Here is a 22,677-nt window from a genome sequence, read left to right as displayed (position 1 = left end):
ATAACCAGGGTGGCGACACAGCACCCTCAACAGACCTGTCAATGGGTCCTTCTTGGGGACTAGTCCCACTTGCCTTTCAAAGTTTCGACTTGCCTGCGGCTGGTGCACACGCAGCACACCCTAAACAAATGCACACCAAGCAATCCTGCAATCAGGAGGTTATGTGAATTTACAACACAGCTAAACATTGCAAAGGTTGTTTGCATCTATGCCCTGCCTGAACAGCAAGGGCAAAAAACCCAACTACAACAAAGAAAACAACCTCAAAACATTGTTATGCAATCCACTTGTCTTTATGGCAGTTTGTGTTTTGCTTTGTGTTTCATATTCAAGCTGTTGATGTCATGAACGTGTCGTGACAAGTGTGTGGTAGATCACTGATAAAGTACATGTGAGACACAGGCTTTGGTCAAAGTGTTTGGGTTGCATGTGATCTGTTGTTTTTCTCTCTTCCTCTCCTCAGGGCCAGACAAATTTGCAGGCTCAGAAAATGGAGTGTGGGGTCTTCTTATCAGGATGATAAGAGCTCAGTGCAGGAACAGGAAGTGCATTGGGGGAAAGGATCAGGCTTTTAGGCTCCATTGTGTTGAACCCCCTGTCAAGGGCTTCCCATAGCTATTAAAAGTTTTTGCTACAGGAATACAGCTACGAATGTAGTTGGAATTTCTCACTCATAACCAGCATGCTGAAGTGTGCAATGAAACAGGTTCATAATAATATTAATCTTAATGATGAAAATGATTTCCCAAGCCTCAGTACTGACTAAATTATTTTTTTTACTGAATGCCATGAGTTTGAGTTACATCAGGGTGCAACTGGAATTAAAGTAATTTTACCAACTGAGCCACATGCGGTACTGGATGACTCTTTATGTTTGCCTTTCACTGTGTGGCTACTCGGACTTTATCAACAGGGTTGCAGAGTTGCTCTTATAATTAAGGCATCTTTGTCATGAAGACTTCCGCTGCCTTCTGAGCCCTGTAATCTGTCTCTTAAATTGAAACCGGGTGTCTCTTTCCATAAAGCAGTACAGTTCAGCTAGACAACACACAAAATAAAAACTGAAGAAAAGGCCATCTGACATATACCATATACCATATACCATTTTTAGAGTAAAATTTTTACCACTCTATACATGAAACATAAAACAGATTAAATTATTTCGTTTGGCGTTTCCTGTACGTGGAACTCTTTGGGAGGGAAATGGTTAAGTAAATAATTCCGTTGTCTGCCGCAGGGTGGAGACCTTTAGACTTTCCCAGGCTCAGCTCCCACGTACTTCAGCGCCTCTTTATTCACACAGCACACCGTCAAGGTCTTGGGAGAGTGTGACTGACATCTGTTGTAGTTGACTCCTCCATATTTCACTGAAAACGTAAGTATCTGTGTATTTTGTACAAGTGCAGGGAAATAACAGAACACGAACTGAAGTAGAAAGAGACCTTGATCCGTATATAACTCACTACGGATGTTAGTTTTAAGTTAACGTTATGCAGCTAGACTAGCTGCCTTACTGTACCAGTTAACTGGCCAGCTAGACGGCAAAGTTTGGAAACTGTTGATGTTGAAATAGAACTGGCTAGATTGCTAATTTTATGGCAGGGATAGACAGTGTAAGAAAGTAGTTAGATAGTTAGTTCGTGTAGCTATGCATGTGAGGATATTGACTTTGAAAACAGACGGCTGTTTCTCGCAGACATTTAGGTCACGTTTAATGTCATATCCTTTATTTCCATTGGTTTACTTAGTGATTTCTCAACATAACATATTCTTCTCTCCTTGAGTAAAATGAAGTAGGTTTGCTGATGTGGCGTCTGCTCGGGTCGAATCAAAATGAGTCTTGCGAACCTTCAGTTTTTGTAAATTGAAAACAGGTGTTGAGACTCGGGGTCGTTTTTGGACCTTGTGTTTGTTTATGTGTAATATAATCAAACATCTAGCTAATTCCATTCCAGTTTACTAAGCATATCTCAGTAATTGTTGTCAGCAACTGAAGCAATAATAATAAAGCATTAGTGTTAGTTACCAGTACAGTAGCTGGCTTGTCTAGATAACGGTAGTCGTAGGATTTCACTTCAGTCGCAGTTCTGCATACCTGCAGCACATTTCTCGCAGGTATTTGCTGTCTCGAAGATGGTGCCGAGAGGGAGTGGGTGAGAGTAACAAGATGGTTTAGCAGTGTCGGTTACTAGCTGATGCCTCAGGATCGCACGAACGTTCGGGAGTTCAGCTTAATGTACTGTATACGTATTGCTAGGTAAGTTACCCCTCTGCCGTAACCATTTCCAACACATACTTTGCACGTACTTCGAGAATCGATTTGCAAGGAAACGTGCCTTGCTTTCTTTTTATATAAAAAAGCAATTGACGTTCTTGATAATATCGAACGCAAATTTCAGTGATGTGTTATCAGGGATGCTTGGACAGTCAAGCAGTTTTAATAGGTCTTCCTCAGCTGAGATGGAACAGCACTGAAGTTGTTTTTGTTTAAGAGCTCCAGTTGGACAGTTAGTAGGGAATCAAAGCATTTAGGAGTCACACCTTTGGCTCGTGGGGAAAACAAATAATTAGGGAAATTGTATTAAAGCCATGTGTCATAAGCACTAATTAACTGCTGCTGTTTACAAATAGGATTTAAAGATTTGTGGTTGTTTAAGCTGAATAGCTTAACTGTTGATTTGCACTTAATTGTAGGCCAGCTTGCTGGCTCAGGGTTGGATCTTGAGCATTATTAACTGGTCCTCCCATTGAAATTAAACTACTTCTGGGTAGGTTGATGCCTTGCTTTTCAGGTCTGTATTTGGCAGTGTGGCAGTTGCTGAGGAAATACTGGAACACTCCTGGTTTTCATCTGGGGGTTGCAGGGAGGCCCCCTCCCCCACATCTGGGACCCCCAAACCACCAGTAGCTAATGGGAACCATACAGGGACAATCTGTGCAGGAGAAGCACTGAGTCACTCTGCTGAGTGTATTCTTTTCAGGTCCCTAGCTGGAATTCCCACAATTTATGCAAGTATGAGAGGACAGTGCTAGAATTCAACAGGGACCACATCTTACTCACTCCTCTCTCTGCAGGAATACCTCTGCTTTACCAAGCTGAGGGTGAGCCAACTTAAGGGATTTTTTTTCTGTGGGGGATTTTAATGCACTGGAAGTGAACCCTGTTGGCTGTATAGATGTGCAGATGGGTCATCTCTGTGTGTGGTCACTGGACATGGTGGAGAAAGTGAGTTTGGCAGTGCCCACCCATGTGGGTGTGGAATCTGGATGAGCACCTCTGGGGTTGTGGTGGTTTATTGCACTCTGGGTTTTGGTGAGCTTCTTTGCCAAGCCTGGTCATTCGTGTTTGTCCTGTTGTCGTCGTGTTGCCCCCCTCCACAAGCTTTTTTGATTAATCATTTTTTTAAAAAAATGTACAACCAGTGCATCTGTGTCTCTTTGTTCTTCTTGTAGTGAAGCTTGGAGAGGTGTCTTATCTATGCATGCCACAAAACAAGAAAAGGCTGTTTGTTTTTAGATGTTTAGTGAAAAACAGAAGTGTACAATATATATTCATTTTCCATTTGCCGTCTTTTTCCTATGGTAAATTCTAAACATGATTTAACCAGCATGTGGTTGGTGTTTGGTATTCGCTACGCAAACAATTTCTTCTATCATAGTTTTTCTTTCTCTCTCATAAACAGAGTGCTCATCATTGCCCCTGAGTCATTTCTAAAAGGAGAAATAGTTGGCACAGATGCTTATATTTGGAGGAAGTCAGGGGCTTCCCTGGCATCAAGATAAGAATATGTAAGGAATTTTCTTTTGGGAAATTTCAATATTTTCATATTCCTGAAGGGGTTCTATTAGCATGTCATTATTTTATGCAATAACATTCTGTGGCTTCTATATTGCATATAGAACTCCAGAGGTTACCTTAAATAAGGGTTTAAAAAGTGTCTCTTTCTTTACTCAAACTCAGTTGAAGGGTCTCTTTCCAATGCTAATGTGCATATTCTCCTCAAAATGTTGCAACAATATGGAGTCCCTTCTAGCTAACACCTTGAGGCAGCTCTCTGTGGCTACATTCAGGCAGCACATATGGTCAGAGTGCCTCTCTGTTGAAAGATTGATCAGAAGTTTAAAAATTCAGATTCTGCATAAGGACAGCCTTGGATTGTTCAGTTTTGGCTGAAACAGCTTTGGTAGCAGTGGCGTTCACAATGGGGCTGTCGCTTGAAGTCTTCTCAGAGTTGTGCCTCTGTTTTCCCCCTTCTTTGTGTGGTTGGATAGCACCGATATGTCTTTATTTCAGAAAGCCCCCCCCCCCCCCCCCCAGGACTGTGTGCTGTATTGTGTGGCAGTATTCCCAGAAACACCCACAATATTAGCCTGATATGTTTCAAGGTAAATGACCATAATCACACAAGTAAAACAGATACTATAATCAACATGGTCATGCTGGCATGACGGGCAGTGGCTGGGCTAATAAATCTTCACGTAGTAAATAAGTTACTTAGTTTGTGTCTTTGTGCTTGTGCTCACTTACAGGATAAATGAAATTGTCTGGGGAAAAAAAATTAATAAAATCTAACTTGTGTCTTTGCCACTGTGAGAGGCAGCACGGAATCCACTTTGTGTTCTGCTGAGTTGCGACCCAGCATTTTTTACGAGCCTGTGTGGTGGCAAACCAAGGGGCCCCTCCATGAGGAGTTTGAGTTGTTTTAAACCTGTTTAAATAGGGGTGTAGCTTGGGGACAGAACATGGCTGAATTACAACTACAATGCTGTAGCCCCCCTCCTCCAGGGGATCAGGAGGCTAACTCCTGCTCCTGTCTCCACAGGTCTGGGTTATATTTCATGACAGTTTAAAAAGATGGTTCCCAGGTCTCAGTTGACCACAAACAAGGCTTTTAAAAAAGTCTTTCATATTTTGCTGGTTTCATACTCTTGAGGAGAATATGCAGGCAGAGTGGGCCTCAGTGTGTTGAGTTTCTCCTTTGTTGGCGGTGAAAAGCATGGCTGAAAGCTGCCATTGTTGTTCTGTGAAATCAAAGCAGGGCCTGTCGTTCTCAGGGCGAGGCAAGAGGGGCTGGGACATGGGCAGGGGGGCAGGCTGGGATGGGGTGAGGTAGGGGCTCTGTCAGGGACGGGGTTGTTAAGAGTGCCTTTGGCCAACCTTGTAGGACGAAGGCGATGCAGACTCTCTCGTACTGTACTTCTCTGCAGGGGGATACCTCCTGTCCAGGATGACAGCCCCACTGGGAGAGAATTTAATTAGAAGAGGAGAGAGACTCTGCTTGCCTCCTGTCAAGTGTCTGAAGGAGTCTGAAGTCATTTTTGTTGTTCTTTCTCTTTTTGGATTTGGCATTATTTATGCACCTGCATTTCTTTAGAAAAGTATCTGCTTTCCTTATGGAACATGTTTTGAAGAAGAAATGAAGAAATAAAGCCAGCTTTACCATTAGGTTTTTGCCTCTCTTTAGAAATGATCATTGGGGAGGGACATAAATTGCTTCCTGAACAAATTATTATCCCTGTTCATACCACTAGTTCACTCCACTAGTTCTAGTTCTAGTCTTGTGAAAATAGAGATGTAGAATAAAGTGTTTTTTTTCTGCTGCATTTCATTTGTCCACAGTTAATTGATACGTTCTTCAGGGTGTGATTTGTGCGGCCTGAAGAAACCAGCTTATCAGTGCCATGTTGGTAGATTCTGTGTAAGTGGTGGGTTTATAACTCCTAAAAAATGTAATTGAGGCTTTCTCCTTCCCTTCACACCTACTGCACTCCTCTGTGAGGGACAAAGGGGACATTGTGAATGGGTCCAGTCCGTCTGCATGTGACAGAGCCTCGTCTGCCCCACCAGGAAATGCACAGGCACACACGCACATATGAATGAGTGCTTTTGTTGTTGAACAAGAGGATGGTTTGGGTTCAAGGTCTGAAATGGCAAAGCATTTATCAGCAAATCCACCTTATCAGAGACAAACAGGGATATCATGGGTTTTAATTTACCCACATTTGAGTCTATAAATAAGTCATCTACAACTGTCAGGTAGGCCTAAGCATTGTATCCTCATCTACAGTCTATGCTATGGTGAGTGTCTGACCTTTATTGGGACATCCTTATTGGTCCGTACACAAGCTTTCATTTTTTGTTTTGTGTTACTAAAACAGACTTTCTGTTTTAGTAATATGAGAGGTGAAGGTGGGCTTTGATAAACTGGAAAAAAAAACTGATCCTGATATAGATTCATTGTTTGCAGTCTGGCTTACAGAAACTGGCACCAAGTTTGGCACAAGATTACCCCCCCCCCCCCAGTCAAGCTGTTTCCAGTACTTAGTATTCAGTACCCCTACACAGACAGATAATGAAGAGCCAGTCTGTTCTCATTTTGATTGGATGCCTTGAACACCTTACCTTTCCCAGAAAATTACGTGGAGTATTGTCTCACACAGGCCTTGTTTGGCTTTGAAGCACTTCATATCATCTCATTCCAAACTTTTTCAGCATATCCTTGTGGTGTGGTATCTGGTACTAGCAGAGGCAGGAAAAAAGGGAAAAAATGTTAAGGTACTGAGAGATAATGTGCTGGGAGACACCCAAAGAGAAGGACCTGTCATATGAAATGCAGGACAGAACCCTTTGCCTCCTGAGCATATTTTTAGATCACCACCATGGTTGTAGCTTTATGTTAGGGGAAAAAAATTAAACTGAATCACGTTTATTGTAGGTTACACTGAGCAGAGAGTGGAACAGTCTGTAAATTAGTCTGCCAGCACCACTCCCAACCTTGGCTGCTCTGTTCCTATTCCACTGGCACTGAGCCAGCTATAGTACTGCAGTTAACATGCTCACAGAGTTTTGAGCCATAAAGACTAAAAAAAAAAAAACCTCAGTAACACTCAGTAAACCGAGTCCTGGTTACTTATTTGAGTTATTTGAGCACCGTTCATAGTAAGAGGATGAAATTCTTGGGGGGGGGGGGGGGGATTTCCCATCTTTGCCAGCAGCTGTGTTGTGTGTCACTTCTTGATGCAATTCTGGGGTTGTTGGTAAAAGTTTCTCTGTTCTGTTTTAATGTATCAGCTGTGTCGGTTTTGAATTATGACTGCAGCATATAGAGATCTTGTATGTATGCGGTTGTATGTATTATGGTCCTCATGCTCTGAGCATGCCGTAAACACTGCTGCAGAGCGGCTGTTTGAGATGATGCATGTGTGTTTTAATTTAGCAGCACCGTGTGCATGTGCATTGGCCTCTGTCCGCTGCACAGCAGTGCTGTTTCACCCGGCACACTTTGTTGTGGCTCCTTGATGACAATGCTGGCTTTGAGGCCACTCTATTCCTGTACAGCTAGTTATGTATGTCCTTGTGGTTGGCCGTGACCACAGATATGGCCCCCTCATGCAAAGACACACAGCTTTGTTTTTTCCACCTTCTTTCAAACACACACACTATTATGACTAGCTAACAAGGCTCAAAAACTTGTGTAAATGGCTGTTAAAGGAATAGCTGGCCAAACCTGATAGTGTGTCGTGTGGATATATAAAAAACACAAATAAACCCAAAAGTAGTACAAGGCAGAAATCCCAGTCCAAGGCAGCAAAGGTGAATTTACAGACACTGGGTCATTGTTAGCCCAAACAAATGCTGATTTCTAGTCTCCCCATCCAGACTGAACTAAACCAGTTGACACCAATGTCTCTTCCCAGTTCGAACTGGCCACCATTGGTTGTATCTCCTTCTTCTCTTCTGGTCAGCAGTTCACCTTTATAGGCTTTCCTGGAAGGGAGGCTGCCTCTAGCTATGTGTTGTCTGCAGCAAGTGCCAAAGCAAAGAAACAAAAAGTATGTCTGTGTGTGTGTGTGTGATACGTTATGACCCATTCCTCACAGCGCACACGTACAGACCCAGACCCATCTTAGCTCAGAGAGTTCTGGTTTGACATGGGCCACATTAGACAGCAGTTTCAGTTTGCTTTGAGGTCAATGCCTTCCAACAGGCAGTGGCTTTTGTACAGTGGACAGACCAGTCTATAGTGGAACTCTTCCCATAAGGTCTCCATGCAGCACAGGCAATTTTGTATCCTGTGTAACAGTAACCTGTTTACAGCTGGAGAAATGTGGGTCAACAGAGCAGTCATTGACTGTGTCACTGTGTTTCTAGGGCAATATCCAGCACCACTTCTCACATCTCACTGAATAATCTGTAATCCATTTACTTAAATAAGATCCTGTTAAAAAGTATGAAGTAAGAAAACCGTTGTATTTCTCATCCACAGTGATGCTAAAGGGATATAGTCTTTGCCTCGATCATTAAAATATGTGGAAAACCTGGCTTATTGAGGTAATATCAGCTCTTTTGTCTTGCTATAGGTCTTTTGTGTCAGTTTCTAAGTGCCACAGACCAGCAGTCCCCAAACTTTTTTGCACCATGGACCGGTTTCATATAGACAATATTTTCCCGGACCGCGATGATACGACCAGAATATCGATTGGGCCTATAAGTTTAGTATAGCCACTTTTTCATAACATTTTAGTTTAAGTAGATCTACCGTGATGATATTATAAAAACATAAAGTGCATATTTTCCTCGAATGACCATATAATAAAAACATAACTCACCATGTCGCTGAATAAGTTGTAGCCCTGAGCTTGTTTCCATATACAAGACGGTCCCATCATTGGCCCGTCATTTTTTTATTCATATCAGCTAGCTAGCTAGTACAAAGTTGGAGACACAGCTCATAAGTGATGAACTCGTGCCACGCGTTACTCAAGTTCAAAATCTGTAAACTGTTGTGGGCGTGACAGAGATTTGAGAAAAGGACCAACAGAGTGCACCAAGTTCAATGTAATTGCTGTGCAAATAGCCTGTAATTGTATATATTTATTATTTTATTATTATTTTAATTATTTTAATATTATAAGGCTATTATTTTTCTTAAAAAAAACTAAAAATAAATTATCCTTTCCGTGTGGCCCAGTAGCAAATGTGCTGTGGCCCAGTACCGGTCCGCGGCCCGATGGTTGGGGACCGCTGCCACAGACTGATAACTCACCCAGGGGCAAAATTAGAAAGATAGGGAGGCTGAAAAATGGCAAGCTTTAATGTGGTCTGTTGGCTGCTCTTTGATCCATAGGGCTGAGGTTTCCTGCAGATTCATCATAGCTGCTGTTTCTGTCATCCACAGAGCTGAGGCCATGGGGAAAGGGTGCATCACTGCCACCAAGTACTTCCTGTTCCTGTTCAACATCCTCTTCTTCGTAAGTCACAGAACACGATTAACACACCTCTAACTTCAGTCTGACACCTGAGGATTCTTTATGCCAATTTTCACCAGAGCACACTACTCCCATAAATTTGGACTCAAACACTGAGACATTGAGAAAACATTGAGAAAACAATGATGAAACAATGATGATTGCCTTTGTATTCACTCATTGATATTACTGTACAAAAGCTTATGAGTCTACAACAGAATACCTATTGTAATTAATAAAGCATCTACTGAGCACCACCTGGGCTTATCTGCACAGACAGAAAAGGAGCTTCGTACAAATGCACCTGAGGCAAGCAGAGGGTTAACAGTGACTATTTGAATACTATCTTGTTGCCAGTGAGTCTGAAGGCCTCATTCCCTTCAAACTCCCTTTTTTGATTGGAGAATGTCACCCCAATCAACTAGCCCACCAACTTGGAGTGTCTGTCATTCCCATGTCCTTATGAAAACAGAAGCTGCTTATAAGGACTTGTGCCCCTCTTAAAGGTGTTGTCATGAAGAGGGAGTCTTATAGACAAGCGTACAGATGATGGCCAGATTTGTACCACAGTGTTCTCTGCCTGAATCTCTGAAAGAATAACATGCAGTCTGTTAATATGATCCATTGAGCACAGAACAGGCCTCTTCCCACTGGGCCCATAATGAATCTGTGTATGAGCATAGATTTATGTTAAATTCATATATACACGTTGTATACACTCATTGTATACGTTCACTGATGGTGAATGAGGAAATGAAGGGAGAAACTGGCTCTGGTACTGTAGATGTTGTTGGACTAATTGGAGGTTTTAAAAGACCCCCAGTCATCTGATGGGGCCGTGATTTAAGAGAGCGTCGTAAGTGTTTGTGGAAGCAGCTAATTAGCCCAATCCTGTGATCTCACCGCCTGTCTCTTATTACATAGTGACTGAGACACCTCAGACGTCCACCAGTCAAACCCAGGGGCCCGTGCAGAGGAAATGAAACATGTGATCTGCCCTCAAGAGTCTCTGAATGCCCCCAGCCTCCCCCCTGACATTCCCCTGAGGCTCAAACACTCATCCTGGAACTCTGTGGTTCTGTCTGCCTCCATTAGACTGTCACAGGACTGTAGAGGAGCTGAGATGAGGCTGTTGGAAAATGCTGTTTGATTGTAAATTCTACAGTCTTGTGCATGGTTGAACTTCACCGTGCAGAGTGCCCCCACAGAGCCCTTAGCATGCAGTGAATTACTGATTGATGTCATGGACATGGGACCAGGGCCAATACCCCCTGCTCTGTGGCGCTGTGTCAGACTGCTCTGTGACAAGTGTGTTAGCGGTAACCCAGCTGACCATGTGGGGCACATAAACACTGACCTCACCCGCAGCTCTCCCGTCACCATGGAGACAGGGCTCCATCAGTCCCAGATGTGAGAGTTGGAGCACTATGGTTAGAGAGAGACCAGAGCTCTCTGCAAGCCCGCACCCTTGTAATCACATACACACACATGCATACAGACATTTGCAGAATGGAGGTTTCCCTTCACTGGTAAAGGTGCACCCAGTTAATTAAACAGGGAATTAAACATCAGACTTTCTGTTGTACGTGTTGAATGACTTGCAGTGTGTGTGGACTGAAAGCGTTACAGGCTCAAAGGTATGTGTCTTTCTGAGGCTCCCCAATGGCTCAGTCAGCTAAGGGGTTGGCATGTGTATTTGAAGATTGCATTTGCTATGCCACAGTGCTTCTGCACTTTTTTGTGCCCAAATTTTGGAATTGGCAGTTCCAAACATTGGAGATGAAAAAGAGACAAAAATTATATAAAAATCAAAATCTGCATTCCCTCCCTTAGCTTTCTGACATGCCCTTCTGACATGAATTCTCTCTCTTTTGCCCTCTAGATTTTTGGAGCCCTGATTATGGGATTTGGGCTGTGGGTCCTCCTAGACAATGAGAGCTTCATAGCTGTCCTACGTAAGTGTCCGCATCACACTCACCTTCACATCACAGTAACTCTGTGTCTTACATTCACCGCTCATGTCATGAAAACATCTCGGAGAAGAGAGGGTGCCTGTAGAGGAAGTCAGAGCGGAGGACGGAAAGTGTGACATTTAAACGAAACCAGTCAGCCAGTCAGTCAGGCTTACAAATGTGCTTTTTTCATTCTGTGGGCCGATTCCCAAGGGGAAGAAGGCAGTAAAATCTATCGAATGTCAGGTATTAAATATGCCTTAGCTAAAACAAGAACAGATTTCCTTTCTTGAAATGAGTCATAACTACTGGTTATCAATAAAATAGTCATATTCAGACAGCCCTTTAACAGAACTGTATTATGATACAAGTTGTGCGCTGTTCAGGGGGTGAAGATGGAGATTTTAAAAATTCTGTTCACACTTCTCCACACACTGATGCTCAAACATGAGTATTGGTGTTCTCTGGAAGTGTGTCTGGGATGTGTCTCTACATCACAGAGAATCACAGGAAGTAGCTGGGGTGGTTAGTCTTTCTTTGCCCTGCTGTAATTAGGAAGGTTTCTGGAATCTTAAGATCCCGTGTCATTTTATTATGAGAGACTGTGAACTTCCCAGCTGGGTGGTGACTGGGTGGTAGATCTCAGCTTTTTTGTTTGTGAGGATGATAAATGCTGCATGACTGCGGCATATGTGTGCACGTGATAGAGCACATGTCTCACAACTGGAGAAGTGATTCAGAGCTCTGAGCTCTGTGCTTCTCATTAAGATCCACCCGTGCTCCATCACCCAGAGATCCTGCTGGCCTGTACTCCCCTCTCCAAATGCTCATACACATGCTCACACACATTCATTTGCACATGCACATGCATGCACACGAACATGCACAAACACTCCTGCAACATACGCTCATACATATGCAAATGCTCTTATACACATAAACACTCACAGACACATACACTAACATACACTCACACACAGACACACAGACACACTGTGATTCTCAGGCGCACAGATACTTCCACAATATCACTCACACGTGCACACACGTGAACAATGCAAAAAGTCATTTTAAAAATCTAATTTTAACATCATGCAACCTAAAATAAGCACAATTTGTCTAGCTCCTATTTTTTACCGTATGTTTTTGGCAAGAAGACAATCTTAAATATCCAGTTGAAAAAATGGATTGTGTGGAAAAATACTTACAGTATGTACTGCAAGTTGCCCTGGAAATGGTGTCTGCCAAACAAATAAATACATCAAACTGAAGAAAAAAAGTTTGTGTCAGAGGAAAATGGAACCAAGTAAGGAAATGCTGCTAAAATGTGACTAGTAAAATGTCTCCTTATTTGAAAGTTGAAAACAGGATGCACTTTGCTGCTCCAGGAACAGTGTAAAGACGGCTGGACCCTGTAACGCAGGCCAGGTCAGAGAGTGATGTAGGGCCTGGCTTTCACTCAGATATTGAGTTTGCATCTATGACAGCACAGCCAAGTTACCCAGCCGCCCCAGTGCAGGAACAGGCAGGGTCTTTATGTGACATGGTTAGCTCATCCGCAGGTGGTTTTCACATTCACTGGGTCCTTATGAGCATGGCATAATTCGCATGCAGCGCAAAGAGCCTTCAGACAAGCACTCTCACCGTACAAGCCAGTTCTAAGAACAGACTAAAAGTGTCAGACAAGCAAGACCACAGAAAGAAGGAATGAGGTATAGACAGAAACAGCCATATGTCTTTGGCCTGATATATCAGATGGGCCTTCAGTGTGGAGAGTGGGGATGGAAGATAATGTAACCACAATGCTGTTGTAAGCTCCAAGCGGGTGTATGAGTAATTCATCTGAAACCATTTTATTTAGCTTTGGAAAAAATTACTCGCAAGCCCTTTCTTACTCTCAGATAGTGTTTCGTGTTTCTAAGCGATACAACTTTTTTTTTCTGAAGGTTAATCTAACAGTTTGATGTTCAACATCATACTGTAGTTAATCCATACATAACTTTTGTGGAATGGGAAAATCAAATCCCCCTTACAGGTGGGTTTTGGATGGAAATTTCTGTATTCAGGTTTATTTTGTTGCGCATGGGTTTGACATACAGGCTGCCAAAGGACACTCACTGTGTTTATCAAACCGTCTGCCTGCTCGTACGTCAATTCATAGGCAGGCGCCTTAAACACTGCCTGATCATCATCCCCCCGTTCCTGCCTTGGGGCCCCTTTGTCAGGACTGCTTTGTGGAATCCCGCTGTTTTTACTGTCCAGCCGCCCCATTCTCCCAGTGGTAACAACCTTCCGGTGCTTGCTGATCCACAGGGAGAATGGATATCCATCCCTCTGCTGGGCTTGGATTCCCTCCCAAAGCTTCAGAAATACCCCCTCGATGGAGGCATTGGAAAGCATGCAATAGGACAGGGCCTGTTTGTTTACTCAGTCTAGAGGACCTCTCTCAGAAGATCTTAAAAGCATTATTCAGGTGAGGTCTTAGTGGCTTTTCAGTTTCCATTCAGCTTCCTCGCCATCCCCGAAAGTCTTTTTGGTAAAGGCTATATATAGCTAGATTTACAGCTGTTGGACTTAAAGGGGATCTTGGCAATAAATAGTGATATTTGTTTTTCTTAGACCACATCCCGCTCAAGTTCCTTTTTTCTCTGCCCCCCTACACAGGTCTACAAATTTGTCATCCACCAGTGCTAGACTCTGTCACAGTACCATTTTACATTTTTAGTAATCCTGTTTGTCCAGTCACCTCTGCCCTTCATTTGCATGTAGAGATTTGTGTAGTCTGTTTTTGACTGAGCACATGTTGTGAAAAAGTTCAAAGCTGAAAGTTTGTGATGAAAGCTCCAATAAGCAAGACAGTCTTGTGACGCTTAAGCCAAAGTTGAGGTGTGGGCAACACCTTAGTGGAACCTTTTGGAGACTTCCATGAAACCATGAGTGGGAGATTCAGTGGAAACAGTCGTCATCTCTCCTCAGCACACTGGTGGGTTGGTGGGTTGCACTGATGACTGTCCAGTCAGAGGAGCGCAACTGATGAAGTGTGACAACTTCCTCACTTCATGTAATTTGAACATTATTGGTGTTAGGCAGCATCTTACTGGATTCACCTTTGAATTTTTGAGGAAGACGAGATGGGCGAGGGCATTTCTTGTCAGAAGGTGTTTGCTGCTGTTTCATATTCCTACAACAGACTCCCTTATAAACTGTTATTATGTGTATGTTGTGACTGTAATCCCATTGTTTTCTTCTCAAAATAAGTCCATTAAGAATCATTTTAAAGAACCTGTCATTTTTTGTTTGTTTCTATGTATGTATGTATTATTATCATTATGTATTTATTTGAAATGGCTTTAATCCACTTCCAAGGCTGTTATGACATGAAACATATCGCACAATCTCAACTGCAATGAACAACAGTTACGTAAGTATGTAAGTGCCAGAATTATAGTGGGGAGGCCTCAGACTGAAAAACAGTTAACAGTTAAAACAGTTAAAAAAACACATAACAGAAAACATTGTGCTTTACCATAAGCCTTAAGTGCAAAACACTTACATCATACTAACGTGAACATGATGCCAAATAATCTAAAAAAGAGGCATTATCTTAAATAATATAGTTAAAATTGTGTAAAAGAGTAATCCCTAAATACAAGCAGCATTCATTTGTATTACAGCATAATCATAATTCATCATGACAAACAGTAGTCTGAGAAAGCTACACTGTCAATATTACAATTTTTGAATTCCTTAATGAATGAAGAGGTCCAATTCTGGATGATTTCAGATCATAAATACAGAGAATAAAGTTCTGCAGAACAGTTCTATGGCTCTGCATGCTTTCCTGAAGAAGAGGGCCATGAATAATTCTCTCATTCTCCACACTTCCTATCGAAGCAGTATATCAGCTGCGCTGAACAGATACCCGCCATAAACACGTGGTGTTCTGGAGGAAACCAAGAGCACTGAGAGGAAACCAGCTCTCCAGCACAAAGCCACAGGTCGAATGACAAGTCAAACTGTACGCTTGAGATGGATATCCCAGCGCCCGATACCTCTCACAGCACATACCCTCTGAATGCAGGACTTACCCTATACCTTCCAGAGGAGGGGTTCTTCGTTAGTTCTTTAGCTTTTAATTATCCACAAACCACTGGGGTGTGTGTGTGCGCACACATACACTGATGAGCCAAAACATTATGACCACCTGCCTAATATGCTGTTGGTCCTTGTAGCGAAGGGCGAGAGCAGTCGCCCCGCCCAGCCTTGAACACGGGTCTACGGGGTACCAACCATGCGACTTTGACCGTGACGCCAAAGAGCCAGGCTCATTGGTATGGCAGTCAGAGCACATACTCAACCATAGTGACGGCACTCCGTCACACTGCCCTCCCCTTCGGGAAGCGCGCCCATGTGCTTCACGCACCATGGCGTCCCTCACGCATTCTCGTGCTGTACTTCTCCCATCCCAGGGTGCCCCACTCACCAGTGCTTCACCCATCTCTGGGGTCCCTCACACCGTGCTTCACCCATCTCTGGGGTCCTTCACACCGGGGTCAGCCTAACCTGGGGGTCCCTCATACGGCTCACACACCAGGCACGCTTCCGATGGCCTCGCAGCCAGCCATCCCACTTCTGACACCATTTGTAGCGAAGGGCGAGAGCAGTCGCCCCGCCCGGCCTTGAACCCGGGTCTACGGGGTACCAACCATGCGACTTTGACCGTGACGCCAAAGAGCCAGGCTCATTGGTATGGCAGTCAGAGCACATACTCAACCATAGTGACGGCACTCCGTCACAGTCCTCCATGTGCTGCCAAAACAGCCCGACCCGCCGAGGCATGGACTCTACAAGACCCCTGAAGGTGTCCTGTGGTATCTGGCACCAAAACATTAGCAGCAGATCCTTCAGGTCCTGTAAGTTGCGAGGTGGAGCCGCCGTGGATCAGATTTGTCGGTCCAGCACATTCCACAGATACTCAATCGGATTGAGATCTGGAGAATTTGGAGGCCAGGGCAACACCTTGAACACTTCATCATGTTCCTCAAACCATTCCCCAACAATGTGTGCAGTGTGGCAGGGCGCATTATCCTGCTTAAAGAGGCCACTACCATCAGGGAATCTTTACTGTGTCTGTGTCCACTTTGCCCTCACAGAGGAGTCATCCACCTCACTGCAGGTGGGCTCCTACATCCTGATTGCTGTGGGCTCGCTCTCCATGTTCATGGGCTTCCTGGGCTGTATTGGGGCCGTCTACGAGATCCGCTGCTTGCTGGGCCTGGTGAGCGCACTGCTGGGGAGTGTATCTTTAGCATTACAGAAACACTGCCTTGTTTAAATGAATCTTTTTAGGTAATTGCTGTTTCTGGGGTTAATGAAAAAGTGGGTTTCATGATTACAGCTATGGAATTCAGGGTCTGCCTTAGGGAGGCATTTAGGGGACCTGAGAAGTAAAGGTTACTGGGTGAAATGGCAGACTCTCAGACACCGTTAACTAGTTAAAACAGTGTTATGAAGACAACATTCTGTATTCAGTGGCACAGACTGAGCGTGCATTGCATCAGTATTTTCCTATAGGATTGCAGGGGAAGCAATGTACAAATTTATGTGTGTGTGTATATACATATTATATATATTATGGTGATAACAGTAAGCCAGTGTCATCATATATCATATAGAATGTTTACTCCAATACACCAATGTGACATGCCTTGATGTAAATTAATTCTAAAAATAAAAGTGAAAACATGGAGACATTGTATTGTGTTACTGCAGTTGCCATGATCTGTGAGTAAAAGGACAGAACATGACCTGTGACCTTTCCCATGATCCTCTCTGTTTCCAGTACTTCACCTGCCTCCTGTTGATCCTCATTGCCCAGGTGACGGCTGCTGTGCTCATCTACTTCCAGCGGGACTTGGTGAGTGGTGTTATACCCACCCATCTCCCTGTCCGGGGGTGTTTTGATTTTCAGTGATAACAGGGGCAAAAGATGGAGTGGAGCACCACTTCAGTGCACAAGGTGCAGAACCCAACTTGCAGGTGTGGGTTGAAGGTGTGGAGAATTTTGTAGATGGGGAATCACAAAGGAGGCTAGTGGAGAGAATTATTCACAGCCACTTTCTGCTCTGTATCTGCTCTCTCTTGCTCGGAGTGTGGGGTGAGAGGGTGGGAAGAGTGTTCCTAAGAGACCACAGTGCCTCCTACAGTGTGGAGGAGCTCCCTACATACTACTCCCTGCCAGGGGTTGTCTATAATGGTTTTTGTCAGGCCAGCCTTGGGCCTGGAAGGCCCTTAGAATGAGAAGCTTGTGTTAGCCAGCAAGGGGGGACTGATTCAGAGGAAAAATGTGTGAGGAGCCCTGGGCTCGGTAGGTTGGGGGGCCGGGCAGCTCTGTTCCCTCTCCCAAAGGAGCTGACGGGAAACATCTGGAGCAGGATGCATCACAGAGGGGGAGCCAGGCCCCCTGCTGCCACAGGATGCAGATATCATCCCTGTTTATTTTTCCTGAAGGAAGACTCGGAAGGTCGTGCTCAAAGGCAGACAGCCCCCACTGCGAATCAAGTGTCAGGGATAGCTCAGTGGGATGATAAGCTTCTCAGACACAACAGTCCCATGTCCGAACTGCAAACAGAGTTTGTCCAAGCAGTTTTATTAAAAGCAGCACAACTCTGAACAAGAGGCTACATTTAGTTAACAGCTGTTTGAGGATTTTTTCTTTATTGACTTGATTTTCAAATTCCAGGGGCCACTTAACTGTTCTTCAGAGATATTAGTTTGTTTAATGGACAGCAGTGTGGTATTGTGTTAAGGGGCAGGGTTTGTAACCTAAAGATTACCACTTGGGCAAAATAGTTAACTCAGATTACCTCAGTAAAATCCAGCTGTATGAATGGATAACATGTAAAAAAATTGTTTGCATAAGAGTGTCTGCTCAGCAGTTGTAGTGTTAAATGTTAAAGCAAGTCAAGACTATGACGGAGGCATATTACGGTACAGATCAGGATACACAAGGATACCTTGAATAAATCAGGGTATCACATTCCACCAATATGAGCTGCAGCCCTGTCGATGAGTAATCTGGGTTTTGGATGACTGAGGTAAGAAGTGAGGTGTGACTTTTGGCACTTGTTTAGTGATTGGGGCATTGCTGTACATCATTGCCTACTCGACAATTCCTGATCAACCAGTTTATCTAATGCGTGAGTAAACTTGATGCTGGGCTGGAACATGCCCTCTATTTGGGATTTGCTACACGGTGGAGTCCACGCCCTTTCCGAGAAGAGAGCCCACTTCTCGTGCACAAATCATGACTACTCCTACCCCCCTAGGCAGCTGCTGTCCATAGGAAAATCCCCATTCATTCCTCTGAGTTTTACCTTCCACCTCTGCCTCTTTGCCTCTCATGGGGGCTCTATCATCCCTAGAGGAGAGGAGAGGAAGTGACTGGTCTCTTCTGACAGCCTCATGGGAAGTCTGAATTTCAAATGATGAATATATATATTTTAATATATCATTATTTCTTTCTGTGCCCTACTCTGTTTCAGCTGAAGAGTGAGATGTCCAGCATTGTGAACAGGATCATCGTGGACTACAGCGGGCAGAACAAGACCACAGAGCAGGCCTGGGACTACATCCAGAGGACGGTGAGTCACATGCCAGAGTGAGGTCATATCCTAGAGCCAGGCTCTTTGCCTGAGATGCTGTTGTGAGAGCCCAGGTGTCTGGATTGGAAATACAGGGAGATTGGAACTTCATAGACCTCTCGTTGCATTGTGGGCGATGTCCTGGCCAAGGTTTTCAGTGTGCAGAACAGCCTAGCTAGACACTAATGAGATGGGTATGGGAGGCTGCCGTGAAACTGCTGGCATTCAATGTCCAGTCAGTTTGAATGCTTTGTCTCTGCTCAGGGTTCTCAGCACGATAAGTGTGTGCGCTTGCTGGTTACTCCACTTCAGTATTTTGTGCCCAGTCCAAACTTGGGTTGTGAAATGGGAAGTTGAGTGTGAATAACATGAAAAGGCTTTCAAATGAATGGAATAGGTGTGCCACCAAGCTGTTCAACACCATCTGTGTCTGAAATCGGCCCGAGGCCAAGGGAGCAGGAGCTTCTGCACATTGAATTTGCTGCAAAATGTGTAATAAGCCCATAATTAAGTGAAATAATAGCCATCTAATCACTACAGTCTCGTTAGCACGGGCTGCTACACGCACAGCATGAAAAGATAGAGTGACTCTGGAACCCTAGACCAGCTTAAAAGATGCAGGTCCTGACATGGCCAGCTGAGAGGTGTGGTTTGAGTTCACAGTGATGTGGTGTTTCACACCGCAGAACACTGCAGCCCTGTACGCGGAATTGACGTGGAAGGAGTGGCCTCCTTATAATTCTGTTTAATAAATATACTACATAAAGGCAAGGGAGGAGAATAAAAAGACAATAGGTACAACAGTAAAATGGTGAATGAACATCAGTTAAAAAAGGCAAAAAATCTCCACATGGAGCAATCTTTGTAGAAGTAAATTGTTTTAGACATTGTTATTTTGGTTGTCATACCTTCACTGTGTTAACAGGTACGAATGGCTTAATCTGCAAGAGCAACAGCATAAAAATGTGGAATCACATGCTGTGACACTGTGATTCATAAAATCAAAGTTACTTTGCATTATATAAACATGCTCATGACCCTGGGAACAGGATTTTAACAACCTTGAAATGTCAGTTCCCTGTTTCTCCTGGGTGTAGCATGTAATCTTAATTTCTATGGCATTTGCTTACAATTTGACTGAGGCAGTTTAGCAATTAAAAAAAGTTTCATTGTCATTACACATCTGTTAGCCACTAGAATTTTATGTTAAATATTTTTCATATTAAAAAATATAATACTATTCTCTTGTGTCTCTCACTGTTCTGGACAGTAACCTGTCAAGGGTCAAGTTGAATGGTTGAATATCAGAGTATCCTTCCATCACAACACACGAACACACAAACCCAGGCAGAATGAAGCCAATGTACTGGTGTGTCTTATGTACAGTGTCCCATTGGTGTCACATGTCCCATTCACCAATAGCACAAGCATCACACAATTTGATTCACACAAAGTCTTTGATGGTGGCAGATAGGAGGCTTTACTGTGCTCTCAGCATGCTTCCCTTCAGCTCTGACCCACTCAGGCGTGATTATTATAATAACTCCAGTTGCCAGGGTTCCTCTCTCTGGGGACATGTGAGAATGTGGTGACTCGCTTCAGAATGATGCGACTTCAGTGAAAGCTTGCACTTCCAGAGTTTCATCTACAATGTTGATGTACTGAGCAGCTGAGTGCTTGATTGAACCTCCAGCAGATTTTTTTCCTTCTTTTTCTCGCTCTCTGTATCCCCTCACTCCCTTTCTGTCTCTCAATCTCAATCCCTGTATTCCCAAGAGTATTCCCATCCCCTGTATTCTCGCCCTTTATCCATCTCTCTTTCATTTCGTCCATCCTGTCCCCTCTCTTTCTGTCTTCCTTTCTTTCTCTACTTCCCTCTCTGATCCCCTGCTCTCTCTATCCATGTTCAGATCCAGTGCTGTGGCTGGACCGGTCCCAGTAACTGGACTGAGAATACCCTGATGAAGAACAGCTCCCTGATACTGTACCCCTGTTCCTGCCGGAACATGTCCCTCTCCCATGTGGATGTCAAGGAAAGTGGCCTGTGTGAGAGCTCGTCCCCGGAGTGGCCTGTTTACAGCCAGGTAAAGTCCACAATTTGGACCCCATCAGTTCCTTAATTGCTGTATATGTTGTGGTATGGAGGGTTTTGTTGATCAGATAAGCAGTAACTTTAGCTGGGACTCACTGAAACTGCTGTGACACTTTTGCTCTCCTCTGTAATGTCTCTTGTAATATACCCCTCTGGTTTCATGTTCCCTTCTCCCCGTGGGCCAGCTTTATTCACCATCCTCTCAGCACGGCTGTCCTGAGACAGCAGTCCATGCTAGAGAAGCCATGCTTCTCCCTCCACCTATGAATCCCTTTCTCTCCCCTCTCCCAGGGCTGCATCTCCAGTGTAGAGAACTGGCTCCTCAACAACTCCGGAGTTATTCTTGGAATCTGCATCGGAGTGGCGGTCATTGAGGTACGTTGCTAATGAGCGGAACTCTGCATTTTTTAAGCACACGTACGCTTTTCTGTTGTGTGCAGTCTCAAGCTAATGCAGTGGCCGCCTCACAATTCAAGCTGCGTAATCTCTGGCAGTCCCTGCAAGGCTGCTCCTCTACTTGCCCTGGGTGCTATGTGTCACTCAGCTATGCTATCTGCTTTATGTCCAGTGCCTTGTGCCTGTTGAAATGCCAAAGCTGATTGAGCCCCCCTCTTTCTGGTCCTGGCCTTGACTCTTGATTAAACTTCTGGCTGCATTTAAAATGCTTCTCTGTATAACTTAAGAATTTTTCATAAGTTTAGTGGAGACATAAAATCTTGCATGACTGTGGGCTCCAGTACCACGCCTTGTGAAAAGGGAACAGAGTAGAAAATTCTTACTTCCTTTTCACTTATGTCTTTATTGTGTTGGTCTCATTGTGTCACATTCTGTTCTCTTCTCTTCTAGTCTGTATTTGATTTTAAGTGGACGACTTGGGAGTAATGGAGTAGGGCTTAGGGTGTCGGGAGTGATTTCTGAGCAGGCTTGTGTTCCTTTGCAGCTGCTGGGGATGATCCTGTCCATGTGCCTGTGCAAGAGCATTCAGCAGGAGGACTACACCAAAGTGCCAAAGTACTGAGGCTCAGGGCTGATAAAGTGTACCCTCAGTGGTACATAGTCCATACTGTGCCAATCCACTGTCCCTCTATCTCTGTCCTGAACAAATGACCTCTCACTGTCCCTCTGTCTCTGTCCTGAACCAGAGACCTCTCTTTCTGTCTCATCTACTCCAAAACAGCAGCACTTTCACATATGCATACACACCACCCACACATGCACATTCGAATGCACGATAATACATGTGCACATACCTCCCCTTACACATACACACGTGCATACACACTGACACACCTGTGTGTGCACACACCCCCACCATATAGTACACACATACAAACAACACATGTGCACATGTATACCTGTACACACAAACCCCCACATTCATGAAAACTGGCATACACACACCCACACACTAACACACCTTTCTACAAAACACATCAGCAGATGTGGGGATGGCTGTAATTCCTTTATAGCAGCAAACTACATTGCTGTCTGTCTTGGGCTTTCCTCAAGGTCTAAAGCAGATGATTTTCCATGGAACACTCTTAGAAATCATTGTGTGTTCAGGCCTATACTGTCGTGATTAAGCAGCAGCATCATTCTTTGTCAGAGAGAGAGAAATGGCATCTCAGCCAACAGGATCGTCACTTACTTCCAAAAGGTTTTAATTTTAAATACGCAGATGTTAGTGTTACTTATTTTTTGGTTTTGGAAATGCTCCTTGTTTTAATTTGTACAGGTTCCT

General features: G+C 44.0%; 1 protein-coding gene across 2 annotated transcripts; it reads left to right on the top strand.

The window, feature by feature from the left end:
- Positions 1-1,293: 1,293 nt before the first annotated feature.
- LOC118782012 (CD82 antigen-like) lies at positions 1,294-22,110 on the top strand. 2 transcript variants are annotated; one of them, XM_036535215.1, is made up of 9 exons: positions 1,294-1,375; positions 9,180-9,252; positions 11,132-11,204; positions 16,355-16,479; positions 17,044-17,118; positions 18,746-18,844; positions 20,755-20,928; positions 21,228-21,311; positions 21,877-21,954. In XM_036535215.1, exons 2-9 carry the CDS (start codon positions 9,190-9,192, stop codon positions 21,952-21,954), a joined length of 771 nt encoding a protein of 256 aa, XP_036391108.1. In that variant the 5' UTR covers positions 1,294-1,375; positions 9,180-9,189. The 2 variants fall into 2 exon arrangements, with proteins under 2 accessions (XP_036391108.1, XP_036391107.1); XM_036535214.1 differs by lacking the exon at positions 1,294-1,375 and adding an exon at positions 2,183-2,257 and having other exon boundaries at positions 21,877-22,110.
- The last annotated feature ends 567 nt before the right edge of the window (positions 22,111-22,677 follow it).

The sequence above is a fragment of the Megalops cyprinoides genome, chromosome 8, assembly GCF_013368585.1.
Source record: "Megalops cyprinoides isolate fMegCyp1 chromosome 8, fMegCyp1.pri, whole genome shotgun sequence".
NCBI classification, from domain to species: domain Eukaryota; kingdom Metazoa; phylum Chordata; class Actinopteri; order Elopiformes; family Megalopidae; genus Megalops; species Megalops cyprinoides.
This window is presented reverse-complemented; position numbering and strand designations above follow the sequence as displayed.

Excerpts from the sequence above, each read along its gene's own strand:
- LOC118782012 (XM_036535214.1), top strand. The coding sequence starts at position 2,196 with ATGCCTCAGGATCGCACGAACGTTCGGGAGTTCAGCTTAATGTACTGT. Across the intron at positions 9,253-11,131 it reads TGTTCAACATCCTCTTCTTC|ATTTTTGGAGCCCTGATTAT; the intron begins GTAAGTCACAGA and ends TTTGCCCTCTAG. Across the intron at positions 21,312-21,876 it reads TCGGAGTGGCGGTCATTGAG|CTGCTGGGGATGATCCTGTC; the intron begins GTACGTTGCTAA and ends GTTCCTTTGCAG.